This window comes from Marmota flaviventris, chromosome 12 (genome assembly GCF_047511675.1).
Source record: "Marmota flaviventris isolate mMarFla1 chromosome 12, mMarFla1.hap1, whole genome shotgun sequence".
Classification (NCBI taxonomy): domain Eukaryota; kingdom Metazoa; phylum Chordata; class Mammalia; order Rodentia; family Sciuridae; genus Marmota; species Marmota flaviventris.
Window position 1 is genome coordinate 105,221,916 of NC_092509.1, and position 22,087 is coordinate 105,244,002.

Sequence of the window (22,087 nt, forward strand, 5' to 3'; positions counted from 1 at the left end):
GGAAGAGAGGTGAGAAGGGGATGCTGGGGCAGAGGCTGGGCGGGGTGGCCTTGGGAGGAGGTGTGGGTGAGGGTGGGTACAGCCCGCCGTCCGTGTTGGTGTGGGGGTCTGAAGGGTCAGGTTGATGGTGTGGAAGTTACAGATGTAGACAACGGGGACTCGCGTGAGGGGGCTTGCTTCTAAAAAGATGGAGGCAAGGTTATCTGTTAAGGGTGGTTATGAGGAGGGATATTACTATCTTATTTCTCAATAGAATGCTTTTATGTATGTTTTAATCAACAAGGTTAGAAATAAAAGCCTGTATTTTTGTTTACTGTGAAAACTTTAGATAATGGAATATCTTGCATTTTTTAAAATCTGAGAAAGTGTCTGTATCTAGGAAGCCTCTGGCTATCAGGGGACCTGGGGGACACTTTGGCCACTTATCACTTCATTATAAGGGGTGATCTGTTGCGAGAGCTCCCTAGCTTGGCGAATAGTGTGGCAGCTGGCTGGCCGTGGTCACACTTACTGCATGTGTCTCAGGTCCTGGAGACTGCCCGCTCCCCTCACCTTTCCCAGCTACCTCTGGAAGGGCACCACTTTGGTAGAAGTGGGAGGGAGGCCGCGTGGAGCTGACCTGTGCAGGAGAGTTGATAGAGTGTCGCATTAATTTCCCAGGCTTTCCTTTGCTTTTTTGTCCTCAGATTTCTGCTGGATAGAGTCAGCTGCTTGTCAGAGGAATTAATAGCTTCGAGGTTGGTACCTCTTCTGCTGAATCAGTTGGTGTTTGCAGAGCCAGTAGCTGTCAAGAGTTTTCTTCCTCATCTGCTTGGCCCCAAAAAAGGTGAATTCTTTTTAAACGTGGTTTTGGTGATCAATAAATTTTGTGGCTGTTGGTCCATTTTGGAGCAAAGTGAAATTACTGAATGGTTTAGTTCAGTGTTGGTTCTAAAAGTAGAGAGCAGTTGTTGGCTTCTATGGATACCAAAGCCCACAGGATAAACATGGAGCACCTTCCTCAAGGGTCAGGTTGATGGTGTGGTAGTTACAGATGTAGACCCGTGGGACTCAGGTGGGACACCCTGGGGAAGGTCTAAGGTAAGGTGTGTACCTGCAAAGAACTGTCGCATTTGCTCTGAGTCACTTAGGTGTGCATCCCTGACTTTCCAGAGCAACCTGTTTATTTTCCATTTTCAGTGAGGAGGCTGAAAAATCACTGAGCTCAGTTTACTACTTGGCTGCAGGTTTTTTCCTGAATGTGGAATGGGATTATTGCTTTGAAACGTTATAACTTGATAGCACTAAAGGGGGTAACACATCAGGTTAGGAATGCAGCATTAATTTTACACTACAGAATTTTTTAACTAGGACCTGCTTTAAAAATTAATTTTCTTAAACAATTTCAGTTCAACAAATTATGTTAAACCCAGTGTGGTGGGAAGTTGTTTTATCTTTTTGTATCTCTTATTCAATGTCATTCCTTCAAACCTTGGATTGTCCTTCTTAGCTCTTCCATTCTGTTACTTGGTGGATCTCAGACAGGGGTGAACCTCTGAATCACTTCATTGCTTCTTTTGAACGCTGATCTGTTTGCCTGTTGCTCTGGGCCGGACTGAGTCAGGACATGGGCATACCCACTGAAAGGCCCCGATGGTCCTCGGCATTCCTGTTTGGTAACTGTTCTCATCACTGCCATACTAGATCAAAGCTCTTGGCAGCACTTAACTGCTTCTAATTTTGTAAATATAATCGCAATGATATGGTATGTCCCTGATCTGATCTAGTATGAGAAACTCCTCACTGATTGAACGTAAATTTATCAAGTTGCTCATTCAGAATCCTGTTGAAATACAGGCTTTCTGTGTGTTGTGAAGTGTGCTCTCCACTCTTTCAGAAACATTTCCACAGTTAAACCTGGAGTGGTTTTAGGTCGATAGAAGAGCCCTTCTTTGGCGTGGGGCCTAAGAATTGAGAAGAGTACTTAGTACCTGTGTTCTGGGCTGTTTATGAACTGTGTTCAGGACTCTGCACTGAAACCATTTACTTTCTCACCTGTAACCTCCACTTTTGGGGGTAGATAATGCACGGGGAGACACGCCTTGCTTGCTCTCGCCAGCCCTGTTCCAGGCGCGGGTGATACCCGTGCTGCTTCAGCTGTTCCAGGTTCACGAGGAGCACGTGCGGCTGGTGCTGCTGTCTCACATCGAGGCCTACGTGGAGCACTTCACTCAGGAGCAGCTCAAGAAAGTCGTCCTGCCGCAGGTCAGAGACCAGGCCGGCCGTGGGGCCAGAGCCTTCCCAGGCCGTGAGAGGGAGCGGGCCAAGGGTGCTGCTCCTCTGGGGGCTGGAAGGAAAAAGAGGGTTTGTGGTGAAAGCCTTGGAGGCAGCAGCTTGGTGCGAGGGTCTCCTGGAACGCTGACGGCTGAATTAAAACCGCGTTCCCTTCCCCTCACACAGGAGGCCCTGGAGCCTGTGGCCTGTTGGCCCATCTGTTCGGCTTTACTGGGGATTGAACCAGGGACCAGGGTGCTGTACTGCTACCACTAGCTACATCCCTGGGCCTTTTTTTTTGGAGACAGACTCATTAAGTTGCCAAGACTGGCCTTGAACTTGTGCTCTTCCTGCCTCATCCTCCCAAGTAACTAGGGTTATAGGTGTGCACTACCACACCTGGCTCATACTTGGTCTTAATGTGGGAGAAACTAATTGTTTGCTAATTTATTTTTTGGAGAAAATGAACAAGAATTATTTGGGGAACATAAACTATGATTGTCCACAAGTTATTGTAACATAATTATTATTAATGAGAGTATTCCTGTCGGTGGTTTTCAGACTGCTTATCACCAACAGGGAACCTTATTATCTGCCCACCCAAGGGTCCAGGCTTGTACCAATTCCCTGTGGCTGCCGTAACAGCTCATCCGGCCTGCATGGTGACAGCCACAGCAGCGCAGCCAGCTCTCCGTCCCAGAGTCTGAAACCAGGCTGCCGGCAGGACCAGGCCTCTGCAGGCTGTGGGCGAGGAGCCTCCTCTGTCCCTTGGGAGCTGAGGTGCTCCTGGCAGTGCTCAGCAGTTGGCTTGCGGGCACATTGCTCCATCCTGCCTGTTGTCACCTAGCTGCTCTGTGTCCCAGATTTGCCTCCTGAAAAGGTCACCAATCTATCAGAAGGACACCTGATCCACTATAACTTCCTTTACAAATCACATTCTATATAGTTATGAATTTATAGGGGTGCTCTTCAACCCAGTACAAGGCTTAAAAAAAAATTAAAGATACCAATTCCATGGTATCTCTCAAATAATATTCCTGAGATTAACACTCCCCGTGTTCAGGATCTGATAAGCAAGAAGGATGTTTCAGTTGTCTGTCGCTGTGTATCACAGCACCTCCAAACATGGTACCTTAAAACGATGATTCATTTTATTAATCCTCTTGATTCTTTGGGTTGACAGGACTCTCCAGAGATCCCCATGATGTCAGCCATGGGCTTCAGTCATCTGGGCCCCCCAGGCTGACACATTCAGGATGGTCTGTGACCTGGGAGAGGAGGGTGAAGGCTAGGCTAGCGGGGGCTTTGGAAGCTGGACCTTTCTCTGAGTGTACGAACTCTCAGTCACAGGCCCTGTCCCTCCGTATGACATTTCCACATGGCTCTTCTAGTAAGGAAGGGGGACTTATTTCATGGCTGCTCTTGGCTAACAGAAGTCATTTATGCCACATCCTCCTGGTTAAAGTGAGTCACAGAAGTCCTTCACTGTGGGTCGCTGGGGAGCTTGGTTACCACAGCCTAGACCTGTGTTCATACCTGCAGGTAGCTGGAAGATAAAGGGTGTCTGGAAGATTTCTAGCTCTGGAATAGATTTGTCCTAGGCCTTAGATTGGGCTGTGGTAGGAATGTGAGCAGGTGTTCGGCAAGCAAAAGACGACAGAAGCTCTCATGTCTGGAACACTGCTCCCGCTGCAGGAGAATGGCTGGGACGCTTTCTGAGTGCTGGAGAGTTCACTTTGGTAGCAGGTGCAAGTGGACCGTGAAGGGAGATGAGCTGGGAAGCTGTTGGAATAGTCATCTGAGAGAGGGCAGGACGGGGGCAATGTGGCAGCAGACATGGAGGGCACAGAAGGTGGAGGGGCAGGACTCTGGTTTCCACTGGATGGAGAGGTGTGAGGAGGATGGGTCTGGGGCTTGGGTGATTGTGTGATCCCAGCACCAGTCTTGCACTCAGATGCACAGACATAGGCTCTAGTTCAGCTCTGCGGCCTGCCTGGAGAAGTGCCTGGTGTGTTGGCACTAGTCCCAGTCTTGCTAGTCCTGCTGGAAACCTGGGATCCCCGTGCCGCCGACTTGGGGCTGGAACCCAGCACTGCTGATACCCGAACCTGCCTTGTGTCTGGTCGGCACAGATGCTTTGCAGGTCCTCCTCTTGTAGGGCAAAACCTCTCCTGATATCTGACTGTCTTAGTTAAGATGCTTTGGATTGCAAGTAACCAAAATCCATGTTAAACCAACCAAAGTAAAAGGAATTTAGTGAAAGGACGTTGGGCTACGTAAGTGGAACCCAGTGCCACAGAACTCCCCGCTGTGTGGGCCCCACTCTTTTTCTTTCTTTTTGCATCTTTCACTTTTGAAAATGCTCTGAAGACCAGCTTTCATTGTCCTGGGGTGCATATGGCCAAGTGTGGTTGTCCGTAACTTCCAGGTTACTGTCCTCATTTTAACCACAGAGCTAACCAGTTTCTCCACATTCCAGCTTAAATTACCAGGCAAGAGGGGCTGGGGTTGTGGCCCAGCGGTAAAGTGCTCGCGTGGCATATGTGAGGCCCTGGGTTCAGTCCTCAGCACCACATAAAAATAAATGAAGGTATTGTGTCCAACCACAACTAAAAAATAAATATTAAAAATATTAGCTCATTTTGGGAGCAGGTGTTATCTGTGTCATATACAAAGATGTCCAAGGTTCCACCCCTGGATGTGTAGAGCTGGAAAGAGCGGCAAGGACCAGGAATGGACTATGAAGTGCCCAAGGTGGGTGGTTCTGAGTGTGCTCGGCAGCACATGGCCAGCCAGAGCGTTAGTTTCTGCAGTGAGTTGAGTTCAGAGGTGAACAGTTAACACTTAAAATTGCTTTTGTAGCAATTTAATGGAGTAATTTTGTGTTGGTTTCTAATGTTATTTAACTTTGTTTTGATTTTATTTTTATTTAGTTTTGCAGGTGAGGCACTGGGGACTGAAGCCAGGGGTGCTTAACCACTGAGCCACATTTCCAGCCCTTTTTTGATGTTTTGGGACAGGTTTTCACTAAGCCTTTAGGCCTCATTAAGTTGCCAAGCCTGGCCTCAAACTTGCAATCCTCCTGCCTCAGCTTCCTGAGTTGCTGGGATTGTAGGCGTGCAAGTATGTCTGGTTCATCTGAGCAAGCACATTCTGAGCGCAGCCCAGTTGCTTGGCTACAGAGAGGAAAGACAGATTCTGTGGTCATCTACACTCCTTTCCTCATTGCCTCATAGGTGTTACTGGGCCTGCGTGACACCAGCGATTCCATTGTGTCAATTACTCTTCATAGCCTCGCAGTGCTAGTCTCTCTACTTGGACCAGAAGTGGTTGTGGGAGGAGAAAGAACCAAGATCTTCAAGCGTACTGCCCCAAGTTTTACTAAAACTGTTGACCTTTCCCCACAAGGTAAGAATGATTGAAAAGTCTAGCTTTTTTTTTTTTTTTTTTTAATTGGATTTTTAGTGTTACACAAATAAAACAGGAGGGTACATTCAGTTAAATGATACAAAGAAGTATAAGGAAAAGGTTGTTTCCCTTTCCTGAGTCCTTGTAGGGGTGGAGGTATCTACCTTTCATATCTTTTTTGAAGCCCACACAGGGGCATACATAGATGGATTGTACACATCCATTTACATGGCGTCTGAGGGAACCGAAACAGCACCACACACAAGGCCGCAGCCTGCTTTCATGGAGGGACTCGTGTCCAGTCAGCACTTACCCGTGTGGATCATTCTTGGATAACTGCCTAATAGTTCATTGAATTTAATTCACTCTCTCACCTATTGACTCATGGATAGCACAACTATTTCTGTTTTTGTTTTGTTTTTAATTTTTTTTTAAACTTTATTTTATTCATTTATTCATTTTTAATGTGGTGCTGAGGATCAAACTCAGGGCCTTGCACGTGCGAGGCGAGCGCTCTGCACTAAGCCCCAGCCCCAGCCCTGTTTCTGGGTCTTTGATCACCATAAGGAGTGCTGCAGTAGTCACCCTGATGTGTGCATCTTCGTGGAGTTTGGGTGTCACGGCAATAGAATGTTGTCTTAGCAGGAGACCCCTGGGATGGAGGCATTTTACATTCTAGTGGACAACATCGGTTTCCAGGAAGATAGAAGTAGTTCTTTTTAATACTACACATTTTAGTTCCTTTGATTTTTTTTGTTCATCTATTGGGTGAAAATCTGTTGATTTTTAGATACTTAAAAGAACTTGGTGTCAACAACATCATTGCTTTTTTGTTACTTTGTATACCTTGAATAGGGTGGAATTATCTAGCTGTTGACGTTCTGTATCCTGAAGTATTCAGATACATGATCCAAGCTACTGTGTAGTCTTAATTATTATCTTTTTAAAAATTTCTATTCTAATTATACATGACGGTCGAGTGCATTTTGACACACCATACATGATCACAATATAAAATTCCTGGTATCTAACTCCGTTCTGATTGTCAGTAGATAGCATGGGATGGTTAGCAGCAAAGAGCTTCATGTAGGCCTTTGTCTAGTATTGACACCAACCCAATCTTCAAAGCAACATTGGTTTCTGAAGTTTGGGGAGTTCAGTTATTCTTAGTGCTGATGAAACCAGGGTTGCTGTGGTCAAAGGGGTGCCAGGGACACGGCCAGAGATGCTCTTGCCTACGTTGTCAGCTGTGAAATGTACATACTGAATTCAGTTGGTGTTGTTACCAATTCTTTTAGCAGATTACATCAAACAGGAGAGGTTTATTTCTACATCATAGGGGCTGCGGGCATAGGATAAGACTTGGGGATGTCTTGGGGCATGTTTGCACACTGGTTCTGTGAGAGCTCCCACTCCTCACATCTGTCTTATAGGGTGGAGTTATCTACTATTGACATTCTGTTTCCTGAAGTATTCAGGTACATGATCCAGATTACTGCGTAGTCTTTTTATCTTTCTAAATTTTATTTGTTCTAAGTAGTTATACAGGGATGCGTTTGACACACCATACATAGAGTAGCATTGTGTAGTCTTAATGAAACACCAGAGCAGCAGTACCAGATAAGAATCTAGAGGATGGAGAGGTGTAATCCTGGTGACTGAGTTGGGCTCCTCATTATGAGACCCAGTGAGCCCTGGCAGCAGCCCGTGTGCCCAGCTTAGAGTCAAGTGCAGCTCTTCTGTGCAGTGACGGGGGCTGCTGAGGAAGAGACAGGTCTAGGGATACCTCTTAGACGGTACCTGCATGGTCAGACTTAAAACAAGGGCTGATGTTGAGCTTCATGACGGGTTAGTCCTTCTGCCTAAAAGGAAGCCATGGACCTGCTCAGAGGACACTGGGCAAGGGAAACAGGAACTTCCACAGGGAGACAGTGGTGCCAGCAGAGGGCAGGCTGGGCGTGAAGGAGTTGGGGGCTTGCCAGTCGTCGTTCACCCCAGGCCCTTCCACCCACCCTCACTTCAAGGCAGAGGAAGAACTGAGCCAAGTTTTGCTACCATCTTTTTGACCAACATCCAATAACAACATTTTGGTAAACTGTAAAAGACATTTTCTTGAAACACCTCCACCCCCTTGGTTTGGGGTTAAATATTCAGAACATAAAATTCAACCATTTTTAAGTATATACTTTTGTAGTATTCAGTAGATTCATATTGGCTGTAACGTTTTTGCTAGGTATCCCAAAGGTTGTATTTGTTTAATGCTGGAATCCCTTCTATTCCATCACCACTGTGGAGTGCACATAGGGGACAGGCTATCTGTTCCACGACAGGATCGTGTCCTGGAAGGTGTTCTCTTCCATCTGTGTTAGTTAAATACACCCATTTCCTCTAACTGCTGCTCATCAAACGTGATAGATCTAAAAGAAATTTACTAGCCCTTTCATTTTTTGAGTTTTTATTTACCTTCAGATTCTCCCCTGCACGTCGGCTGCAGCCAGCACAGTCAGATCTCGCCAGCCTTGGAGAAACCCTCTAGCATATTCCCTAAGTGTTTCCTTTCTGGCAACATGCCCATCAGCAGCAAGAAGTCCATACAGCAAGATTACTACAGTACTCTTTTACAGACAGGTAGAAATACTAAATTTACAGTTTCCATTGCTTGGATGAATGTTTCTTGAGAGTAAAAAAATTAAGTTTAAATTCTGAAAATTTGGTTAGTGGTCTCATGTTATCTCCCCAGACTTTTGGGTATGTTTCTAGCCGCCTCCTGGTTACTGGTAAGAAGAACGAGTCAACATTACTTGTATTCTTTTTTGCACCATATGCTTTACTTGGGGATTTGATGCCTCAGTGCATCTTCCAAATTGTACCAAGAATGATGGTACCCAAAGATGTTAAGGGGCATGCTAAGAAAGGGTTCTGCGGTTAAAATGTTTGGGAAAATGGTAGCAGAGCTGACACATTGCCTACGGTTTCTTAGCACCCTAACTGTACTTGTAAGTTAACATGTTAGGCAAACTTATTTGAGCACACTTTTTTCGAGGTGTATGTATTTACCATCTTGACTTGGCTTAGGTATTTGTATACTTACTTATGGACAATTATGCCGATAAGCAAGCAGTATGTTTGGATTATTTCGTCCTTTACTAAATATCCAGTTTGTTACATGACATGCTTCCATTGAATTAATAGTATGTAAGTACTGTACAGGAAGTGGGTAATTTGTATGGCATCTTTGGTGTTACTTGCTGCAGGATCTCTTGTTGGTTTGGTGTGCATGGATAGGTCCAAGTGATCAGAGCTATACCGTATTATGCTAATCCCCACCCCAACCAACATATTGCCTGTTCTTACCATTTTGTGAGAATTCTTGTACATATCCTCACAGGTGATCAGTTTTCTCAGTCTGTTAAATTTCCCATGAACGGAATCTCAGATGTCAAAAGTACTTCAGGAGACAGTGAAAATTTCCCATCAGACCCTAAGAAGTCTGAGGAGTGGCCTGACTGGAACGAGCCTACGGAGCCTGAGAACCAAACCATGGGCACACAGATCTGGCCTCCAGAACCCTGTGATGCTGCTGCCGAGGAGCCCAGAAGTGGAGGGACTGGAATAAACCTGGGAGCTGGGATCCCCGCTGCAGTGCCTGTGACTTCAGGGGAGCAGACGCCCATCCCTGCTTCACTGCCCCTCACTGAGGAACCTACACCTTTGAAATCAAGCCCACCCCAAAAGATCAGTTTAGCACAGAGTGACCCGGACAAAATCAAGCCACCAAAAGTGCTGTCACAAGAAAGGCCCCTTAAACTTCCATCTGAACTTGGCTTAGGAGAAGAGTTTACAATCCAAGTGAAAAGGAAGCCAGCACAAGACCCTGAGTTGGACTGGTTTGCAGACATGATCCCAGAAATTAAGCCTTCAGCCACGTTTCTTATTTTACCTGAACTGAGGACAGAAACAGATGATGTCTCGCCCGGGATGCAGTTTTCCTCAAAATTTGCTGCAGCAGAAATGAGTGAAGTGAGTAGTATTTTTTGGATTAAGCTGCTATTAATATTAAATCAAGGGTTTTCCCTCAGGTCCCAGTTCATAGTACCCAGCACGTTTTCCCAGTGAAAGGAAAGAAAGATTACTGTACATGGTGGTTAAAATGTTCAAGCTAAGCAAGTTGGTTCCTAGGAACAGCATTCTTTTTTCCCCAGGAGGAGGTGCCTGGGCACAGTCTTAGGCGATCTGGTTGTCGCATGAATAACCTTTTAACAAGGTTAAGCAAAAAGTAGTGTTACTACTGGATTATAGGGTTGTGAAAAGTTCTTCCAGGGCTGAGGTTCTCCCGTGCTGGAACCTAAGCAATCTTGCTTTTTCAGCTTTCACTTAGCATGAAGCACTATATTCTGGCATCAAAAAACAAGTGCTGGGTCTTGAAAAGTTTCCACATGTGGATATGATTTGTTCATTGGGTTGCTGTTGGTGTGCTTTGTTGCAGGCAGAGGCTGAAGGCTGGGGAGAAGAAGGGGAGCTGAACTGGGAAGATAATAACTGGTGACAACGGGTATGAGCTGAACTTTAGGAGCAATGATTCCTTTAAAAAAAAAAAATCAATACCTCAAAACCAGGCTGTGTGGACAAAACCCTTTTGCAGCCTGTGCTTCCTATGCCAGGAGCTCTCTTCACAGTCTGTGCCAACTGACGTGAGACCAACCTCAAGTGCTGACTGGACGCGCGGAGTGGTCGGGAGGCTCAGCACAGGTTCCTGGGAGGAGGAGCCCGTGTGCATTTGACTGAGGCCAGTTTCCCTGAAGAGCAAGCGGGTGAGGCCAGGCCAAGCGGACTGCCTCTTCCAGGACAGTCCTGGAAGTCAAGACGATAAATATAAAACCCCAAACTGGTTAGCTTAATTTTGTGCCATTTCTTGAACAGTGAGAAGAGTAGTAGTCTATTATGAAAATATGACTTAAAAAAATTTAGCTATAAATTATAAATGATTTAAATTGCTAAGGTCACCTTAGGCAGCTTATTTATTTGTTTACAGTAGTCCTGAGTAAAAGGCCCTTTGTGGACCTGGGCAGTCACCGACTGTTCACGTGTATTACATTGTACCAAAGTTCTTAATGAGAAATATCCCCCACAATCCTGTTCTCTACATGTCAATAAAGACTATTTTCACTAGATTCACCTTTACAAAAGCTGTTTTATATGTACTAGAAAATGTACAAACATAATTAAATCAGTGTTTTCATTTACAAAATGTCCTGGGAACTGAGAGAGGATCAGGCTTGGTCCTGTCTCCCGAGGATGCAGATGGTCAAGTTTCACCCTGGAGCATGCGTTTCACCTTCTCGATCCTTTCTTGCAGTGTCTCCACTTCCACTAGAAGCCAGGCTGGAGCAGGAGCCTTCTGCAGCAGGGACTCTGTTGTCTGCAGGGCCCCTGCTGCTACTCGCAGTGCCTCCCTGTGCTCTTCTTCCAGGGGGACCTCCTGGCGGGCTCTTTTTGCACAAGGCTGGAAAGGAGAGAAATGTGAGACCATAATGCCCATTCTAAAACCCCTCCTCGTCACTGATCACAAGAACAGGAGGGCAGGAGGGCCCTTCACCCCACCTGGTTATCTATCTGGAATGCTACATGAAGATGCTTTGGTTTGTCACAGAATTCAAGATGTTAGTTACTACAAGTGTCCTGGTTTGTTGGGGGTGTACAGATCCTGTCCCAAAGGGCTCCTGATGAGAAGTGCTGCCCAGATCAGTAATTCCAGCAAGCACACTTTATACAGAGCCAAGTCTGTCTTAGGGTCCCCCCGCCCCCACCAACACTTGTACTTAACTCGTTAAGAAAATGTCAGACTTCTATACTATCATACATTGCACAGGGACGGGGATGAAGGGTGGGGGCCAACAGCTTCCTGAGGAGTGTCACAATAAATACATAAGGGACCTATTTCTACAACTAACATAATTGCACTTCAGAGATAAAAGTTAAATGTCTTACAGACAAGTTATCACCATAAACTACTGTTAGTGACAACTGTGACTAAAACATTGATCCTATTATATAGCTTATCCTTCCAAATGTATTTATAGTGTCCAAAACAATATTTTGAATATTAACAGTAGTGTCAACTTTCTGCTTTTCAGTAGGTAAATGTGATTCTTAACACACACCCAAAAATTATTAAGAGACTGGTTTGATGAATGAGGCAGGGACTGTCTAAACACTGTAAAAGGCAAGTGGTTTCTTTTGTGGTTCAACAACTACATTCTGTGTCCTGGGTACAGTTTGCAAACACCCCACCCCCGACCCCCATGGTTGAAAGGTATGTTTGGTACGATGTTTAAGAAGTTGTTTTCTCTAGCCTTCCTGCTCAGTGTGTTGGTGACCTTTCAGGCAGAATACATGAGATTTTCCAAAGAGCAACTACCATAAAACAGGAGAATTTTACATGTCTAGATCTGATGTCTAGATCTGATTTGAAATTCAACATGAGGAAAAGCACTGAACCAAAACTACTTTGCTATATTAGTAAATAATAAGCACAGAGCTTCTTGGCGCACATTGGAAAGCAGCTCATACCTCTGAGGACGACCCCTTTGCTGCTCCTGCAGTCATGTTAGCAAAGGGTTCCCAGAAAATGTCTTTTTCCTGTTTCACACGTTCCACTTTGGCAGCTTCGGTTTCCTCCACAAACCTAGTCTGCCAAAGACCATGAAGAGCCAAGGAAACACCAACAGATTAGCATTCTCCACTAGATGGCAAACGGTGTGATATTCAGATGATGAAAAGATGAAGTCACTTAACCTGTGGGCTCATGGGGCGTGGCTAAAAACCCCTCTACCGTGTTTTCTCTGCCCTACAGCCTTCTTTCAAGAAAAAACGGTGGTCTGCCAACCTTTACTTAAAAAATAAGCTAAGCCAAGAGCAGACTGGCAAGAGAGATGTGTTCATGGACTTAAAGTACAGCTTAGATGTAACACAAGATAGGTGTCAGATGTGAGATATGTGAAGTATGTCATACATGCAGGTGTACTTACATATATTAAACATATAGTCCGGTTTAACAATGGGCACAATATTAAATTAAGTGCTTATGAATAATTTTTCTTGGATTTGTGACCTTAGAATTATTTCCATTAGTACTCCCAACTATCCCTTAAATTACAACTTGGTGATAGCACCATCTTAAAGTTTTCAAAGTATATACAAACATGGGATCCCTATGATTCAAAATTTTGGTTCTAAATGTAAAAATGCCTTAAATATAATGTCACTATCTTGGCCTCAATCATTGAACAAAAGCCTAAATTATACTTAAACTACAATAACAGATCCTCAGAGCCTATATAATTAGCTGCATCTAATTATGATTAGTAACAGTAAAGGGACCCCCCACGTGTCATCTTGCTGCCTGGACTATCAGTGCCACTCTATCCCAAACTACAGAGGGACTTCAGGAGTTTCACTTCTCTCACTTGTAATATGTTCTCAATTGTTTTAAGTGCTTGGAACTGAAGTGTCTTGGAGTTTTTACCCCCATACACTAAAACACTTTGGAGATGGGACCCAAGTCTAAAAACAAAATCCATTTATTTATATTTCATGTGAACTTTAAACACTATAGCCTGAAGTTAATTTTATGCAAAATTTTAAATGATTTTGTGTATGAAGTAGTTCTATGGTATGGAGTTTTCTACTGTGGCACTCAAAAAGTGTTAGATTTCAGAGTATTTTGGATTAGGACTGCTCTGAGCATTCTGAAAAATTTAAGCAAAGTTGGTTATAATTACAGTTTCAGAAAAGAAAAGGTAATTCCATAATAAATACCTTCTCCAGAAAGGATACAACTTTGTTTCTAGTTTCTTCAGAACTTAGACACTGTGGAACTATTTCTTCATGATTTGTTCCCTATTAAAAGATCAACAAACAAGATCAATTTTAAGATTATTTCAACAACTTGCAAAGACAAATGAGTTGTAAGAGCTACCTTATTAAAACTTTAAGAAAACAGTGCTATGGGATATTCAAAGGCAGCGAGCTCACAGTCGGCTGTATTGACGCAGTGCAAGTCTAGTGTTGAGACTTCCCCTCTGCTCAGCCACCAGAGGAGAAGCAGCCCAGGGAGGAGTCACCTTCCCTAGGACCCAAACCAGCAGGTTTCGGTTCTTCAGCTCAGGACAGTTCAGGATGAGATGTACCATCATTCAACCCCAAAACACTGTCTGCGTCCGAGTTAGTCAAGCCACTGTGAAGGCCTGTCCAGGGCTCGCTGATGATTTCAGAACCTCCCACTTCTCTAGGCCTTATCTGAGATCCTGTAGAGCACGCGACTCATTTCCTCCAGCAGAAAGTTTTACAACTAAGGTGCAGAAGCAGCTCTGTAAATAATTTTTGGACCTTCTTTGGTCGTGACTGACAAGTCCGGGTTATAAGTAATTACCTCAGCAAACTGGGTAAAAGCCTCCAAGGTATGTTGCTCTAGCAGCCAGTTCCTGTCAGCTAGCAGTAAGCCAAGAATACAAGACAAGCTGGGCAGAATTTTGTCCTAAAAAGAGAACCAAACCTTATTAATTACAGAAGAAGAAACCCAGTAGAGTACATTCAGATGCCCACAGTTGCCAGCCTTCTAGATCCCTGTCCTGCTGAAGGTGTGTGCCCAGCATGGCGGCTCACTGCACTCCTGCGCTCAGTCCTTCCCATAGCTTCCCTAACATGAGGCCTGCTCCCACCTGGAGGCCCACGCTTGCTGTTGCCAGTGCCCAGACGACTCTCCCAGATGCTGTGTGGCTAGTGCCTCGCATACTTCCCTGTCACCCTCCCCCAGTGAGGACCCCTCTGACTCCCCTCAGATGGGGCCCCTGTCCCCCTTGCTTTGTTTTCTTTAACAGCATCACTTCTGTTTAACGTGCTGCCTGTCACATCCTTGTCTGCTGCCTGGCGAGGCAGAGACTGGGGACTTGCCATTTACTAGTTCATTGTATCACCTGGGACTAAAACAGCACCCCAGGGCCGGGCTGCAGTGAGGCACTGGGTTCAATCCTCAGCACCACATAAAAATAAATAAATAAAATAAAGGTATTATGTCCACCTACAACTAAAACATATTAAAAAAAAAAAAACACCTGGCGACAACCACTCATTCATTTTCTTGAATGAACAAATGAATCAAATGAATCCATCTTATCTCATAGCTTTAAATGTCCCATGTGCTCAGAAATCCTCAAAATTTCTTCAGGCCCTGGCCTCTCCCCAGAGAACGTATCAGGCATTGCAATTTCTGGTGATAAAACATTTGTTCCACAGGTTCTGGCCCACGCAGGGTTCACAACTGCATGAACAGAGCAGCACTTTGGGATAAGCCAGCTCAAGTGCAAATATCTTTGGATACTTTTGCCAAAAGAATTGGAAAGAAGCTGTCAACATCTACACTTGTGACTACAATGACGTGATAGAAACAGACGGCATACTGACATTTATTTGTGAATAAACAAGAAGTCTTTAGAAATTAATGTTTTGATGCCAAAGATTTTTAATTAACAGCATGCTTGGATTATAAAATAAAGGCCTTAATTTTGAGCTCTTTTTTGTAGACTTTCTCTTGGAGGTAAGATTAAAAAAAAAAGTCAATTATCTAAAATCGCTGGAATTTCAGCAATTTTAGTCATACAGGAATAAGGAAGGGAAAACTCTCCATTTATGAGGAGCTTCTTTTGCTTTAAGGTCTGCTTTAAAACTCAGTAGGCATGCATTGCCAGGCCACTGCAGATGACCTTGTAAGCGAGCAGTCACAAGTCAGCTGTAAGTGGGAAACATTTTCTACAAGTCTTTCAAAACTAACAGGTGCCCATTCATGAATACAAAGCCTAGAAAAATAATTTCTATAAATGAAAATTTTTCTAATTACACTGTTGGACAGAAGGCATGAAAAAGCTTTCTGCCTTCAGAAACTGTAGCTGAGCCCAACTGGTATGAGCATCTTCTATCTCAGACTACAGATGAACTATCTGTATGTCTACGTATTTTTCTGAAAGAAAATGAGTTGTTTTGACAGTCACCTTCTCTTAAGATAAATGTTTCTTTCCCCCTCTTCACTGCCAGTAATCCACAAAATTTCAGAAGTCAAAAGTCCTTCATCATCAAATTCAGCAATGTAGGCAGGATACCTAATTAACGCAGCTCTCCTATCCACTAATAACAAGCTGCTGAGAGATTTTTTTTTTTTTTATCAGTACAGGAACAACAATTAACAATATTATTACCTGGACAGCTTGAGGTATAAAAAGTTTTCCTAGAGAAGATACAAAATCCAACATTGCCAAACGCACATGGTCAGGAGGCTCCGATTTAAGTAGGGAGGTCTGCAGAGTCACTACCTGTGGAAACGAAAACCACAGCCGTGAGTGGGAGCAGCACTGTGCAGACAGGCACCCACCTCAGACGTGGAGAAGCCATTTCAGGATCCTGGCCACACTCCTGCCTCCCAGCCTGGGGGCAATCCCCATGTTCCCAAAAAAAGACCACACACCAAACCTAAAATTATTTTGTATTTTAAATTCTACTGAGAGAAGTTCACTATTTAAAGCCAAGACTTGCAAACTTTTTCTGTAAGTTAGGGCTAAACAGTTACTACTTTAGGTTTTGCAGATAACATAATTTATACCTGTATGAACAATTACATTGGAACCTTACAACTTTTTTTGGATATTTTTTAAAGATGGGCATACATTTTTAAGATTATCAGTAATTTTTCAAAAAGAATATCAAAACTTTCAGAACCAGCAAATTCAAATTACGAACACTCAATGAGTCAATAATTTTACTGTATTCTCATTTTACTTTAGAAATCCATGTGATAAAATAGTAAGAAGAGTACACCTACTAGTAAGTACCTAAGCTAATTTCTCTACATACATGTCATTGACAAGAGGTGCTAAAAACAAAGCCACTGCTGGGTTCAGTTCTTTCTGTCCCACCCCACCACATTCAAAATGACATGTCATTTCTTCCATCATCTTCCTAAACAGGAAGAGTTACTTTCTAAACAGTTTTTGTTTCCCCTTGACCTGAGCTAAAGCTAACCCCTGACTTGGAGGACGGATTCTGTGCAGTATGGACTTGTTCCAAAGCCGCTAAGTCATTTCAGACAAGATGAAGGCATTCCCATCTTCCTCTGCTCAGTCTCTAAGGAAGGGCGTAACTGGAGCACCACAAGGGCCCCCCCGACAGTGGCCCAGGCTCTGCGCTCCCCACCAGACGGGACCCAGCAGCACTCCTCTCCTTGGTAACGCTCCTTGGTCTGCAGCTGCGCGGGGTGCCTGGGAAGAGGCTGGGGTGTGGGGCTCAACTTGGGAATTGACTCCCAGCCTCAGGGCTTATTTTGGGCAGTTTAACAGCAACCACAAAAGTTCAGACTGCTCAGTAGTGAAAAAATGTTTCCCTTTTCCTGAGGTGACAGAGAACAGGGAGAAAAAGGCTGGGACAACTGGAAGAGGAAGGCTGAGACGTGCCTGATAAGAAGCCGGAGCCAAGACACTCACGTTCAGTTTAGCAAAGAAGACGCGACACAAAGGCAATGAGCAGTAATGAGGACTTCCTCGGAAGTGACACTCCTTGGTCACTATTCTTACCTGACTTATGAGCTGAGGATCTACAGTCTGAATGAAAAATCCCAACAGAGGGAGTAAAAGGCTGAATGTCTGCTGAACACAGGGCTGATCTATTACCTTAAATGAGAAAAGATGGTTTTAGTGAAGATTTCACTATGTACGTGTCATCGACAAGAGGTGCTAACAACAAAGCTATTGCTTTCATTTCTTTCTGTTTGACCCCACCACATACAAAATGATGTCATCTCTTCTATCACTGTCCTAAACAGAAAGGTTAGTTTCTTAAACAGGAATGGCCTCTAACAGTAGCAACTTTTCATTGAGCACTTATTATACACCAGGCAACAGGCTTCGTGTTTTATGTTTATTACCTCACCTATGCCTCATGATACCTCCATGAGGAGAGTTTATCACCTTCACTTCATTATTAAACTGGGTCACAGAAAGTAAATAATTTGCTCAAGATCACCTGGCTAGGAAAAAAAATCCATGATTCAATCCAAGATTCAAGTCTAAAGGAGATCTAATTACTTTTGTCTGCTACTGTAAACTTGTATGCTCCCTAGTCTTAAAATTCCATTTCTTCACAACTATTGTTTATGTCACACTATAATAAACTATATCCATCCCTAGCACAGAAAGGCCGAGTGAATATTTACTGAATGATGTGTGAGCATTGGAGGAAAGCACTGTTGAAATTAAAAATGCTGTAGGAAGGTAATCTGACCACTGATGATGAAACAGGATCTGCAAAATCATTTCAGTTATTTCCCAGAACTATAAATGCTGACTGTTTCCATAAGCTGCTACAGATCACATATTTATTTCCACCTTTGACTACAAAGAAAACAGAACATACTGAGATTTTTAAATTAAGAAACTTAAGTTTCCAACCATGTGTAGGAAGTTATCATTCTAATTTTGACTTGATGGCTTAATCTTTTGGCTTTGCTAGGAAAGAGGAATACAAAGTAGCCACGAGTGCTCTGACCCACTCCATGCCCAGAAGATCTTATGAGAGGCCCGAGAATCAGAGGCAGACTATGTCAGCCCAAGAGAAAACAGAAACCAATAGCGGAGGAAATTTTTAAAACAGGGTCCAACAAGCCATAAGAATAGATGGTCACTGTGAAATTTACTAGATTGTTACCATAACTCCGTAACACTCTGAAAAAGAACTGCCTGAGTGTACATGTCAGGGCTTTCAGTTTGAATCACAAGTAGCTTCTCAATAAATTAGACATATTTTACTTTCCAGGGAAATTTTCGTCCTGTTCTCTTTTCAATATTTAAAATTTCTTCTTCCAGAAAATGATTATTTGCTTCACTTACCTGTTTAATGTTTAAAAAAGCCCAAAGCTGACTCCCAACTTCCATAATTGCAGTTTGTTGCCCAATATCCAAAGTCTCACCAGCAGAATTACATACAGCAAGCAAAGCAGAGAGGACTGCGTTCTAAATTGAAGAGAAGGAGAAAAGACCCGAGTTCAGAAACCAGTTGGACTAAGGACCAGGAGCCCAATCTTTCCCATAGGATATGTGAGTTACTTAGAGCTCTTCACAGAAATCCACGTGGAGTGACGCCAAGAGCCAAATCCATCTTTCTAGTGATTTATTTAATACAAATATGTTTTTATTAAAACTAACTTTCCTTATACACAGAAACATTTGCTTTTTATTTTTCTACATTTTTTTTTCCTTTCAGGCTGAAAACGTAACAACTTAAAACAGTACTATATTTTATGTAATTGTTTTTTACTTTTTTGGTACCAGGGATAAACACAGGGGTGCTTAGCCATTGAGCTACATCCCCAGCCCTTTTTAAAATTTTTTACTTTGAGACAGGGTCTCACTAAGTTGCTGAGACTGGCTTTGAACTTGCAATCCTCCTTTTTCAGCCTCCCAAGCCACTGGGGTTACCGGGTATGTGTGCACCCCTATGCCCAGCTGAAGCTACTGTATTTTAATGAACAGATTTGAGCAGTGGCCAGTGTGGTCAGCCTAATTTAAATTACTGTGCATTCAGTAATCTTTACAGGTGACTAGATTTTTATTGTTCCTATTATTTTAAAATTGGAGCTTTCTCAGCAACCCTACATTTAATAACCAAATGTAGTACTTAGGAAGTATACTACTTGGAAGCTAAAACTTAAAACTGTCTTTTCCAGACTCACTGTTGTCTACGGTTATACTCAAATCTCCTTCTAGACAGGATGGAGCTGTTGGTGGTGTGGTGTGATGGGGGTAGGGGTGAAGGCCATATAAGAATCTAATAGTAGCAATGATTTTTAATACATTAAACAACCATACTTTACTTTATGTAATTACCATACAGCTCCTTATTTAATATTTTCCTACTTCCTTTTAAAAATAAACATGTCAAAAACCTGCTGAACAAAATTTTTGGTCATACTTTAAAGGATGATTCAATTTTAGAAAATTGGTGATTTTTCCTAATATAAAATAAAAGAACGTTTGTCTCTCTTAGAGAAAGTAGTGCACATTAAGAGACTCAGCCTCTGCCGGCCAAGCTAGCTGGGCACTATAAATTAGTGCACATAAAATACAAAAATGTGACCCACTTCCTAACTAGGTATTTAACAGTTTTTCTAAAACAAAGGCATATAACAGCTTCCCTTGGATATATGTAAGTATCTTAAGTTATCATAATACTTAAGTACCATTACATAGAATATTAGAACATTTACTGTCAACATGGAAGCCCATATCCTGAGAAAACCCTAAACTCTTCAAATTGTCTTTGAATGTCCTGCTGCTATCCTTCCTTGATTTTTCTCCAATTACCTTCTGCTACATGTACCAAATCTAGTCAACTTGCTTTATCTTAGTTACGTATTTTCTACTCCTTACAGTACATGAGTCTCTTTTCCTGTGAGAGTTAATATACTTTTTATCTTTATAAAACATATATAGTTTTTATATTTTATAAGGGAACATTCTAAGTAGAAAGATCCATAAAGGCTCAGGGGGGGCGTCATAAAATGGAAGTTGTATGTTGTTAAACCCATCTGTCTACTGCAGAGATATGTCAGCAAAAGTACCACAAATTAAGTATCCAGTTTCAACATGTCTTGAGTAACAGAGGGAACACTGCCCCCAATATAATTTACACAATCCAGACGTTAAGCTTCTCAGAGATCCCTACCAACCCAAAAACCTTGCTGGGACCTAAAAGCAGAGTCTGTCTTCTTATCACCAATCTCAAGCAGAACTCAGTGAACAGCTGATGAATTAAGTGACTCATCAAAATCACCTTACCAAAGAGCTGAGCTCTCCCAGAGTGTGATTGCTGCCCAGCCACTTCTTGCACTCTGCAACACCCACTGTGGCCACTTCACGCACAGCCTGTCTCCTCAGGTCAGTAGATAACGCCTGGAAGGAAATACACTGCCACACAGGCACATTTTCTGCTTCTTTTGGAGGAAATTTTTGGACAAACTCCACCTGAAATAAATCATTAAGGAAACCAGAGTAACATCAGACAATTGGATGATGAGATGCATGAGAACCAAGAATTAATTTCCATATTTAATATATAAAAAAGCATTTTGGGCTGGGGATGTAGCTCAGTGGTGGAGTACTTGCCTAGCATGTATGAGGCTCTGAGGTCAACGCCCAGAACCACCACCAAAATTAAAAAAAAAAAAAAAAAAGTAAATAAATAAATAAAATATAAAAATAAAAAAGCATTTTGACTGCACAGTAACATCACTAGGTATTGACCAACGTCACCAAAATGAGCATGCATTTGTTTCCAAAATGAAAAAGTTTAAATGAAGCATGACATAAATGCACTAAGAAATGTTAAATAGTATATTTCATTATTAGTCACATCAGATACTTTATCTTGTTCCTACCCATTAGATCTAGTAGTTTCCTAAATACTCCTCACCTTGTAAAATCAAAAGTAATATTCCAGTATACCCCACGCTGACTTAGCCAGCCCTTCCAGCTCGGTACTTTCTCAACTGACCACAGTAAAGAATACAGAGAAGCACATGGGTCAGCTTGCTGTGTTCCTCTTACAGGACATACCATACGGTTGCACAAGGCAAGCCACACATCAGGTCCATCCCACCAGTGAGATGATAATTCAAAGAGGCATGGATTAATAAGAAATTATTAAAATTATTAAAATTCAGGAACCAATAGACTACACAAAAATGGGAAACACAGTTCTAAAAACAGTTAAAAATATTAGTTTTGGTGGAAAAAACAATGGTGCACTTAATTACTAAAGTGTAATTCAACTAGGAAATATATTAGTGTATTTTTTAAAGAAATGAAACAATTCAATTTATATTATCTAAAATGGACTTATTATAGGAAACTCTTCCTACATCAAAAACTTTTAAAAAGTCCCCTAAGAGTCCCCAAATTTGATAATGCCAGGCACAGTAGCACACGTGCCTCTAATACCAGCAACTCAGGAGGCTGAGGTAGGAGGATCCCAAGTCTGACACCAGCCTGGGCAACTTAGAGACCCTGTCTCCAAATAAAAAATAAAAACCCACATGGCTTCAGGGAAAGCAGAGAACTGTGCTGACTGGTGAACGGGCTCCTGTGGGAGGGAAGCACCTCATGTGGCACAGTCTGTTTTCCTCGGTGGCAAAGGCTCACCATACTAGAAATTTTCCCTTAGATGTTCAACTTATTTACTATGAAAAAGTAGAAAACATCGTTCAGAACATAACATTCTAGCTCCTCAAAGAACAAAGGATATAGAGCCATTTCACTGCATATTTTTCAAACATATAAGGAGAAAGATACACTTCAGGAGGATGGAATTAGAGGAATTAATTGTAACT

The 22,087-nt window shown here is 42.7% G+C and overlaps 2 protein-coding genes across 7 annotated transcripts in view; one reads left to right on the forward strand and one right to left on the reverse strand.

The window, feature by feature from the left end:
• Window positions 1-10,832, forward strand: part of Scyl3 (SCY1 like pseudokinase 3) — a 32,633-nt gene extending 21,801 nt beyond the window's left edge. For 2 of the 4 annotated variants that reach the window (XM_027935041.3, XM_071600332.1), the window contains exons 9-14: window positions 687-826; window positions 2,060-2,244; window positions 5,490-5,661; window positions 8,131-8,289; window positions 9,050-9,681; window positions 10,148-10,832. In XM_027935041.3, the coding sequence (XP_027790842.3) occupies window positions 687-826; window positions 2,060-2,244; window positions 5,490-5,661; window positions 8,131-8,289; window positions 9,050-9,681; window positions 10,148-10,207 (1,348 nt within the window). In that variant the 3' untranslated portion in view covers window positions 10,208-10,832. The remainder of the gene's footprint in view (window positions 1-686; window positions 827-2,059; window positions 2,245-5,489; window positions 5,662-8,130; window positions 8,290-9,049; window positions 9,682-10,147) is intronic. The other 2 variants (XM_027935042.3, XM_027935043.3) reach the window with 2 other exon arrangements.
• Firrm (FIGNL1 interacting regulator of recombination and mitosis) overlaps window positions 10,662-22,087 on the reverse strand; it is a 34,907-nt gene continuing 23,481 nt past the window's right edge. For all 3 annotated transcript variants that reach the window (XM_027935040.3, XM_071600331.1, XM_034636359.2), the window contains 8 exons: window positions 20,538-20,723; window positions 18,591-18,713; window positions 17,280-17,375; window positions 15,912-16,025; window positions 14,093-14,197; window positions 13,480-13,560; window positions 12,232-12,351; window positions 10,662-11,164 (listed from right to left, as the gene is read on the reverse strand). In XM_027935040.3, the coding sequence (XP_027790841.3) occupies window positions 10,967-11,164; window positions 12,232-12,351; window positions 13,480-13,560; window positions 14,093-14,197; window positions 15,912-16,025; window positions 17,280-17,375; window positions 18,591-18,713; window positions 20,538-20,723 (1,023 nt within the window). In that variant the 3' untranslated portion in view covers window positions 10,662-10,966. The remainder of the gene's footprint in view (window positions 11,165-12,231; window positions 12,352-13,479; window positions 13,561-14,092; window positions 14,198-15,911; window positions 16,026-17,279; window positions 17,376-18,590; window positions 18,714-20,537; window positions 20,724-22,087) is intronic.